Source organism: Penaeus vannamei, chromosome 36 (genome assembly GCF_042767895.1).
Source record: "Penaeus vannamei isolate JL-2024 chromosome 36, ASM4276789v1, whole genome shotgun sequence".
NCBI lineage: Eukaryota > Metazoa > Arthropoda > Malacostraca > Decapoda > Penaeidae > Penaeus > Penaeus vannamei.
In genome coordinates, this window is record NC_091584.1 from 5143250 (window position 1) to 5153249 (window position 10000).

At 36.3% G+C, this 10000-nt stretch overlaps 1 protein-coding gene and 1 long non-coding RNA gene across 2 annotated transcripts in view; one reads left to right on the top strand and one right to left on the bottom strand.

The window, feature by feature from the left end:
• LOC113810234 (uncharacterized) overlaps positions 1-4774 on the top strand; it is a 5772-nt gene extending 998 nt beyond the window's left edge. Inside the window, exons 2-10 of the long non-coding RNA XR_003476118.2 lie at positions 225-450; positions 2079-2116; positions 2300-2360; positions 2582-2630; positions 3128-3218; positions 3472-3627; positions 3867-3935; positions 4229-4273; positions 4686-4774. This is a non-coding gene — a long non-coding RNA (uncharacterized lncRNA). The remainder of the gene's footprint in view (positions 1-224; positions 451-2078; positions 2117-2299; positions 2361-2581; positions 2631-3127; positions 3219-3471; positions 3628-3866; positions 3936-4228; positions 4274-4685) is intronic.
• Positions 4775-6668: 1894 nt separating this feature from the next.
• The window catches only part of LOC113810233 (uncharacterized), a 4786-nt gene continuing 1454 nt past the window's right edge, over positions 6669-10000 (bottom strand). Inside the window, exons 2-10 of the mRNA XM_070114473.1 lie at positions 9752-9801; positions 8928-9010; positions 8517-8544; positions 8284-8353; positions 8035-8118; positions 7817-7856; positions 7489-7638; positions 7124-7164; positions 6669-6955 (exon numbers count right to left, since the gene is read on the bottom strand). Coding sequence (XP_069970574.1) covers positions 8519-8544; positions 8928-9010; positions 9752-9801 — 159 coding nt within the window. The 3' untranslated portion in view covers positions 6669-6955; positions 7124-7164; positions 7489-7638; ... (2 more) ...; positions 8284-8353; positions 8517-8518. The remainder of the gene's footprint in view (positions 6956-7123; positions 7165-7488; positions 7639-7816; positions 7857-8034; positions 8119-8283; positions 8354-8516; positions 8545-8927; positions 9011-9751; positions 9802-10000) is intronic.

Consider the following 10000-nt stretch of genomic DNA (forward strand, 5'->3'; position numbering starts at 1 on the left):
CTGTTATACCTTAAGTCCCAACACATTCCATTGATGAAACCTCAAAGTTGGTTTTTTTCTTTCCAAGTGTTGGGAGAGTAATCCATAGTGTCTAAGACTGCCTTATCAGTAAATGTAGTTTTTTCAGCTGTGGAACATTTAATTTATAGATCCTGTATTAATAACTTCTAAATTCAAACCAAATTGCTTTACTATTAGTGGTTGAAATTTTTTCTCTATTTCAGAAAGTCTACAGCTGATCCCACGTAGGGATAGATGACATCTGTCAGAAATCCCATGCCAGATGAAATGTTGTCCGTCTCCAAACATTCCCAACCAAGTTGTGGGTTCTCCCCTGCCAGTGCCATTAGCCAGCAGTCCCGCAGCAGAAACTATGGTTCAGTCGAGCAAAGAAGATTGCAAAGGCATGTCCAGTCGCAGTGGGAGAATACGGAAGGTGAAAGTGTGGAGGTGAGACTTGCAACATTGAATATTGGCACAATGACGGGGAAAGATATCGAGCTGACTGATATGATGGAAAGGAGACGACTTGATGTACTTTGTTTACAAGGGGCCAAGTGGGAGGAAGAGAAAGACAGGAACATGGGGGAGAGGTTTAAGCTTTTCCACCATGTTGTAGATGAGAAGAGTGGTGTGGGTGTAATGCTGAAGGAAGAGTATAGTAAGTGTGTAATGGAGGTTAGGAAAGTATCCAAGGCATTGGGTGTTAAGCTTAAGATTGAAGGACTCGTGATTAATATTATCAGTGCATGTACCCCTCGAGTGGGCTGCAAGATAGCAGAGAAAAAATTCTGGAATTCTTTAGGTGAATTACTGGAGAGTATACCGAAGATGGAAAGAGTGGTGATTGGGGCAGACTTTAATGGTAATGTTGGTGAAGGGAACATTGGTGATGAGGTGGTGATGGGTAGATATGGTGTCCAGGAGAGGGATACAGAGGGACAGATGTTGGTAGACTTTGCAAAGAGGTTAGGAATGGCTCTGGTGAATACGTATTTCAAGAAGGAAGAGAAGCACCGGGTCACCTATGCGAGTGAGGGCAAGTGGGCACAAGTGGACTACATACTGTGCCGGAGATATGACCTGAAAGAGATGGGGGACTGCAAAGTTATATTAAGGGAGGACTTGGCTAGACCCCATCAGCTTTTGGTGTGCAGGATGAGATTGTTGAATGAGAGAGAGAGGGCTAAACCAAGGAAAATGGTGGTAGCAAGAGTAGTACCAGGTAGCAAGGAGAAACAGGATGGGACTGCTGCAGCCATTGTTAGAGAGACTGGTAGGAATGAAGTTTGTGTGACTTCTGAACAGAGGAAGGAACTAAAGACTAGGTGCTGGAATAATGAAGCTCGGGAAAGCATGAAGGGGAAGTGGTTAGCAAAAAAGTGGTATGACAAGAAGGGTGAAGAAAGTTGCCAGGGAGATGAAACAAGGCGAAGAGTGAAAGATAAGGAAAGGACTGGTAGTGAACTGTGTGAAAAGTTAAAAGCAAATCATGGATGAGTGTGCAGATTGACCAAACCACTGAGCTTAGAAGAAAATGGATCAGGTTGCATAAGCATGATACTTGCCTTATGATTAGATTTTTGTATCTTGCCTCGTTATGGTAGGCCATTTAAAGAAAAAAGAATATTATTCAACTCTTGTGTATATGGAGAGTATTCATGCCTAATTCCCAGCTGTTATTTGTCAGTAGAAATTCTAGGAAATGGGAACAGATGTTGCTTTTGGTTAAAATGGTAAGGGATTGTGATGAAAATGTTCTCATTTCAGATGAGATGATGCAGTAAAGTGTAAAACTGTTGAATACCTTCCATCATTTAAGTTGTATCCCCTACCCCCCCTCCATTTGAATGGTGTTTAGTTTATGTTGTAACAACTTTTCTGCTTTCCAGTGACTAGTTTAACTAATTGTTTAATGTTAAAATGAAATGTGCATGTTATTTACTGAATGATGAATCACAACAAACTAGAGTCTCCGAAACTATGTGAGGAGAAATTAGAAGCTGAAAATATAAATAAAGGGTGTAAAATATCTTCAATTTTATGGTATTAATCCTTTCCCTTTCTTCTTCCTCTAGCGATGAAGCCTTGTATTTCACCTCGATGGTTTGAAAAGGTAAGGATGCACAAGTAGCTTAGCATTAAAGTAAAATATACTAGATTTTTTTTTTTATGATGAATATTACAAACTAGAGTCTCTGAAAAATGTGAGGACAATTTTAATTCTGAAGTCTTTAATTACAGTTTGATTGTCTAATCATATTGCACTAGATTGATATATATTTTTTTCCATTTCCAGATGATTGGAAGTTTACAGACAGGTCTACAGACAGGGCTCTTGATACCTGGCATGAAGAAAAGTAAGAATCTTGGAAACTTTAGATTTGTGATTTAATTTCTTGCGTGAGTTAACTTTTGTTAATAGGATTGAAGCATGTTCATGAAGTAAAATGATGAACTTTTTTACCAAACTAGAGTCTCTGAATTCGTGTGAGGATAATTTTTATCTGAAATAAATAATGCAGTTACTGCAGCTGCTGTCTTTGCAAGTTGCAATGTTTGAATAGTTTTGCTTTTACAGTGGAACGTAATCCTGACTTTGGAAAGCAGCGCACACTTCTAGGCTGAAGGTATATATGCAAGTTTTCTTTTCATCTGTAATCATCTTTTTGCCATAAAGTATTGAGCATAAACTTTTCCTAAGTATTCTATATTAGTCTTAATCTGTGTTTTTGAGCTGAAAACCAAGTTACAATAAGTTCTTTTAGCCAAATTCCATCTTTTCAATTCTTTTCAGAAAAAATTCAAATGTATTTTAAGTTTTTCTCATCTTCATGCATAATGCATACAGTAATTATTATTATGCAATATTAAAAATTCTTGTTGCTTTATTTTATTAACTGAAGTATAGGTGGTAAGATCTATATTTGTTAATTGTGCCACCCTCGATCAGTAGGTATTACCTATGTTTGCTTACTTTTGCAAGAGTGGTAGAGAAATAAGGGTTACCAGCGGAGCCTTGTATCCAGTATCTTGGTTCTTCCTAGATAACCCAAACACTGCATTTATTCAGTCAATAAAAATGACTTCAATGAATTACTGTACTAATTCGTAGCATTATTTTCAGGGTATCTGGATTCTGCGAGACGATGCAGAATTCTTAAGGGGTGTAGATTTGACTTCCGTTCTATCCCCCCACATCAGTTTTAAATTATTAGGTAAGAGATTCTTGTATCTACAATACATTTATTTTATGTATATGTATATTTGCATTTACGCCATTCTCAAAGGGCAGGAGAAATGCTTCCATGTTTTCCTGTTGTATACAAGTGGCAAGATAATTTGAGGGTTATCAGCAGACCCTATTGTATATTAGGGTCTTCTCTGATAACCCTTGCACAGATTATTGAATTATGGTTGCTTCAAAAAATTATTCTAGGCATGTATTAATTAGAATTGAATCCTTTCCAGGGTGATCTTAGCAGGGTGAGGCCCCTTGTATACCACATTTGCTTCAAAGGAAAGTTGGAAACTTCTGTCCTCAAATGGTACTACCAGTCTTTACGAGATGAACTTCAGCCCACCTGCCATATATTAGTTGGACCTTTTATAATCCACTACATACAGGTAAGAGAATGAAGTGCAGAAATGTGGTAAGTTAGTTTTAATTTTATTAAATAGCTGTTGCTACTTTAGACCTACTTTATTCCATTTAATAACGAAGGATGAAACTGGAGATGGTTCGCAATATTTAAGCTGAAATATGTGATGAAATATCTCCTGCCTGGCTGACAAAAAAGGTTTGATATCTTGTTTATAGAGCATGTGTATGTAACCTTTTTACTGTATTGCATAATCTTTTGCAGATGGCAATGACCAAACCTTAAAGTGAAATAAGATGGTACAGCAAAGCTGAACAGGCCTGCACTGCTTTTGTGAGTAAAATTTCTTGTTTCTAAAATTTTTTTAATTGGAATTGGATAATCTACATAAATAGTTTATTTTGTATGATGAACAAAATGTATGCAATTGCCCCAGTTCATCCACAGGGTTTTCTTCTGTAGAAGTTCTGGTCAGTAAATTGGGGTAGACAAAATCTCGTGACCTACTGTAGGTAGATGACTTGAGACATCTACCTCGGGAAATGTGATACATTGTTAAAAACCTGTATCCACCATCTTAATCATTATGACCATTTAATAACACGCCATTTTTTTTCTTTTTGCAGGTTGAATTTTCCATATTTAAAAATCAGCTATTCTTGATTTACAAGGTAAGATTTTTTGATAGTCTTTAGTAACTAACTTTTCAAGCTATCCAAAAGCTGGGCACTTTACCCGAGATCGGGTTTAAAGAATGCAGTTTTGAAAACTGATATCTAGGGAATAAGATATTAAAACCTATTTTAATAGTGAATATAATGTTGGCGTGTCAGCATCTGGTTTCCTAAAATTGATCTTGATTTATCATCCAAATAAAAGCAGAACTTTATTGTAAAATGCTTATAAGTTGATTGGTCTGCACTTTGAACGTAGCAAGGCAAATATTTCACTAAGTTTAAATGATGCTTATCACTATCTTTCGGCTGATTGCCATTGATGAAATTTTTTCTTACTGATAAACAAAAATGTGTAATTTGTTTAAATTTTAAAATTTGGTTAGTAAACTTTATTTTCTCATTTCAGATTTGTTGCAGCAACAGTGGCAGCCTTTGCTGTACTTTATCTATGAAAATATTTTGTATCTTTATCCAAAATAAATTATGATGATGAAATGTGTTTTGATAATCTGCATTTTAAGGTAGAAAGCCTCTAGCCCAAGAGAAGCTTAAATTTCTAGACTCCAATCTTCTATATTTAATACCCAAGACGCTATCAACTAAATGTTAACTGATATTTATATAAAGATTCTGATAGATATGTTACTAATTAATTTAGTGGAAAATCTTGTGTGCTCGGTTTTACTAGGATTTACATGCATTACTCCCTCGCTTCAATGCAGTCATTGTAGAAAGTTATTAAAATCCGAAGACCTGGCGAGATAAGAAAGTAAACTTTTAAACTATTGTGTAGTATACTCTGGATTACTGGACTTTTGTAAAATTCAAACCTTTAGGTTCTCTTGTCTTTCACTTCCATGTCAAAACGGTCGAACACTGCCCAAAGTGAGTCTGTTGGCCAACTGGCACATTTAACTGGGGAAACCATTGGATTGTCCGTGCCCGCAGCCAGTAAAGAGCACAGGCAATAAGGTCAGTGCCATTGCCAGACGCACAAGGTAGTCAATGACACCCTTAAAAACCCTTTGATGTGGGACGCTAGCACAGGCACTACAGTTAATGTCTACCATTATGTAAAACGAAGGTGCAAATAAACAATGAATTATTTTGTCGGGAAACCACTTTTATGGCACTTTCCCCCTCCCATTGTGAAACAATCCTTTAGCACCATAGTATAATCACAATTCCAACGAGTACCCTAGCACATTTTGCTTTTATACCTCATATGAGGTTATCTTTGAGAACTGATCATCGTACAGAAACCTCATATTGAAAGTACTTGCACCCAGTTGTTTCTAGGTCTTAGTATTTTCTGCCGCATAATTAAGGTCATTAGTGATGTACAAAATAGCAATAGGGCGAGGCTTGGGTGCGAAGCCCCAGGAAGTCGTACAGCACAGATACAGTATTGTAGCGAAAAGTTTATTCTAATCTTTGTTTGGTAGAATGGTAGTGAACAGAGTAACGAGGAAAATAGAAACAGTATGAATGCAATATTAGTTAAGGGCTGAGGTCCCCGTTAGGGGCGATTCCGTAAATTTGGCTTCATTCCATATATTAAGCCCCCGGCCCTTGCAACCACAACGGGCCTGGGAATAGGGAGGTATACAGCATTAAGATACCTCATATTTACCCATTTTAACGATTAAGACAATACATGTCAAAGGTTGTAGAGCTGAAGTTTATAGTATGGTAGTGAAAGAGGACTCAGGACCGACAAATCATTTTAGGTGGACAGAAGGGGGATGAAGAAAGGGACAGGGGAGGGGAAATACCATGCAAAGTTCATGGAAGCAAGGGCTTAAGTCCAAGGTTTAGGTGATCCCCCTATGTTGGGGCTCAATTTCCATCCATCAGTAGATGGAAGTGAAAAAATGTGAAGAGGCTATGCAAAAATTAGTTGAAGCTCCCCTCATTCCATCTCCTAAGCTCCACATCGGGCATAGGATAGGGGGCCCAGGGACACTCGCAAAGTAATTAATGAACAGGTAGCATGCCAAGGGTATATATTAAGTCACTATCAAATTTAATAATCAGTACTTAAAACTGTGCGTCACTTTGATAACCAAGAAAATTAGAAAAGATCACTGTCGCAACAGCAAGGTGTATATTTGGCGCTTATATTAACCTATTAAAAAGAAAACTACAAAGACGAAGCTTATGGATGGGCCTTGGGCGGGTATAAAGTTTCCGACATAATACAAGCATGCTCCTCACCAATACTCAATTTTTTTTTTAGTCTACAGAAGTTTTTGGGCGTTTAGTCTTGGTGTTAAAAAACTTCATTCAAAATTGCAGTTTCCAATGCCGTTAGGCAAGAAAGATTATTTAACCAGGTATTTTCTATTCTAACATTTAAAATATACATAGGATAAAAAAATTCCAGGAATAATTTATGAACATTTATTCAGAATCTTCAACCAGTCTAGAGGTTACCAAGACCTTTGTTAACTTTACAAGCAGTGGGAAAAAAAGGACTGCCAGAGCCTTGAGCATCTGAAGCAATGTCAGTACAAACTGTTCCAACACTGAAATATCCTGGTTGGCATTGTCTCCTCAAATCTTCTAAAGACTAACATCAAATGTAAGGCATTTCCAGAACAGGATTCACAGCCTTGCCAGCCACTGCCAGGATCTCTCAGCATATGATACATCTACAGCAACTCCATCTGAAACCTAGAAGTGAATAAAATTAAAATCAAATTCCAAGTAACAAAAGTACTATAATGAAAGAAAAATAATTGTTCAGTATAAAAGTTATCATCAATGGCAGTCAGCCGAAAGATAGTGTAAAGCATCATTTTCAGTCAAATTATACTGTCAAGAATGTAATAATCAACGAACCTTATTATACCCCATTCCTGCGACATACAACTGGGATGGATCTGAAAGCATTAAACAAAAATTAAGTCCCAAGACACACCAAATAAAAATGGTTATACATTAAAATATATTCCAATGTTTCTGATACTAAGTGTTGCAGCAAGATGCAGCTTGCTCAAACGGGGGATCAGATTTTATCTTGCACAAAATAAAAATCTGGATAGCAGTCTTGTCACACCAGATGCTGACATGTGCATATATATCACATTTTACAACTTTAGGGACCAGTAGCGGGCCTGTCGGTTACACTACTTGTATTACATAAAATCTTAAAACCTAGCATTGTACAACTGAAAATCCAAAAATAATAACACTTGAAACCTTACCTACACACAGGGCCTGATGCATAACGGAACAGACAAGAAATCATTTGTTCCATCTTCTATCTTATGAATTGCAGCTTTCAGCATCTGGTTTAGCACAAACCTTTGAGGAAAGGATTCTCTGGTCTATTTTCTGCAGTGATGATAGAGCATCTGCAAGAATTTTTGTTCTATTATATAGACAAGAAGTTCAGATCTTTTGCATTTTTAGACCAAGTACTTTCAGAGAGATTCCCAACGATAAATAATCATAGTTATCATATGTCCCTATCTTCTTGTCATCATAATACAAGTATTTCAGATAACTAAGGATCATTGGCAAATAACTTACACTCACTCCAGCAAGGTCCTTAGCTGCACATTCAGCCTCCCTGCAACAAGCAAACAATAAGCAACATTCACTTACTTTAACTTCATTTTAATGTTTTTCATAATACATTCAGAGAGATTCCCAACGATAAATAATCATAGTTATCATATGTCCCTATCTTCTTGTCATCATTATAGTAGTTATATTGAGCAGGTCCAAAGCTGACAGACTGGAATTACCTTTCTATAGTTGTTTCTCAAGGAGTTGAAACATGTTGAAACATGGGAGAGATCCTCTGAGTTCAAGGAAAGTCATCTTGCCATCTGTAAATAGAAAGGTTGGTTACTAACCATTTTCTTCTAAACAAAATACGAATAATAGATTACTTTCAGAAAGATTCCCACTGATAAATAATCACATTTATCATATGTCCCTATCTTAATGTCATCATTAAATACTTTTGGTTTTCCTAAAATACTTGAACTTACCTATCAAACAGACAGACGGTCTTCAAAATTTACATTGTAAGTTTTCCAATTCTTTCCACATGGACAACACCTGAAATTAAAGTCAAATTTAAGAAAATTGGCAGAAAGTATCGATGTACCAAGTTCTGATATTCTTCAGATTGCTGCTGTCCTCATACTAATTCGGAGACTCTAGTTTGTAAAATATTCATCATGTGTATTAACATGTTACCACTTAATGAAAATAAGCTTACCTCTAATTCCATGCTCTATGCCTCGTATCTGGAATTGGAAGAAATTGGATTACTGCCATGTTACATCTACTGCAAAGTTAGATTTCTCAATCTAAAAATCAGACAGGCAGGAGATATTTCAATCTTGAAACTTCAGACAAAATTTTGCGAACCCTCCCATTTCATCCGTATATCGATTTAAAAATTGGGGCCCCATGAACGTAATAATGGTAAAAATATCAAATGGGTTCCTCCATGTAAAAAATCTGAGCACTAAATTTCTTCTTAGCAACCAGTATTAAAACAAAGCTGCTATTAGACAAATGCAAAAACATACGGAGAGTTACCCCTCATACAATTATTCATTAAATTACGAAATATACAATCTTTAACAAACTGCCTCAATTTGCAAAAAAAATTATTCGAACTTACCAAAGCCTGAGCATTCAGAAATGTAGGACCTAAGCCACTTGTTAGTGGTATCATCCAAACACTTTAGCTGCATCCTGCAAGTCCTGAAAAATGAAAATTAAAACCATTAAAACTGACCTCTGGCATACAAGAAGGATTAAGACTCCACTGGATATGGAGTTGCTATGTATTAGTCATTGGCACATTTTTTACATGTTTAATAAATTGATATTTGGTTTTAACTTTAAGAAAGCAAGCTTGTTATAAACTTCCACAAAGCTGTAAGTGCAAAGCTGTAAGTACATATATAAACTAAGTATCAAACAGGAAATTTATTTCTGAAGGAAGCAAAATCAACTTCCATTTTGAAGGCTGACAGTTACTACAAAATGGCAGCACTGAACTAGCCAACGTAAAAGTAGGTGCTAGGTAAATGCACCATTCGTCTATACTTTCCACTGCAGATTTCACATGGCATTTGTCAAAGTTATCCATCCTATATTTGATCTGTCCTTAAATCCCCCTCCCACCTCAAAATCTAAATAAAAGATTAAAACAATCTTGGTAATTTTATAATTACCGGAAAGTATATTGAAAATACACAGCTATTAGAAGCTGGATATTACAACCACAAATACAAGACACTTACATTTACAAAAGGTACAAAATGCTTTGATAAGAATGTCAGAATTTTCTAGGAAGACCCAAGATGAAAACATCAGGTTCCGCTGGAAACCCTTTTTTTCTCTGCCACTATTGACAAACCCAGGTAAGACAGAGGTGCATAACCTGGTAATCGATTAGTGGTATACCATCCTGTACGTGCATAAATATCCATTTCTTACCTTGTATACAGATGAACATTTTGTTCAGCTTCAGCTTCCGCTTCCAGAACCTGGAAAGACCAACATTTCAGAATTAAAAGAAAGTTATGAGCAATGCACAATGCAATACTAGTAATCACATTTCCTTGGTAAATATGAATGAAGGCTTAAATCTATTTAAAACACGGACTTTAAATAGTTTGTACAGTTCAAAAGAAATTTAAACTAGGTGCTAAGAATGTCAGAATTTTCTAGGAAGACCCAAGATGA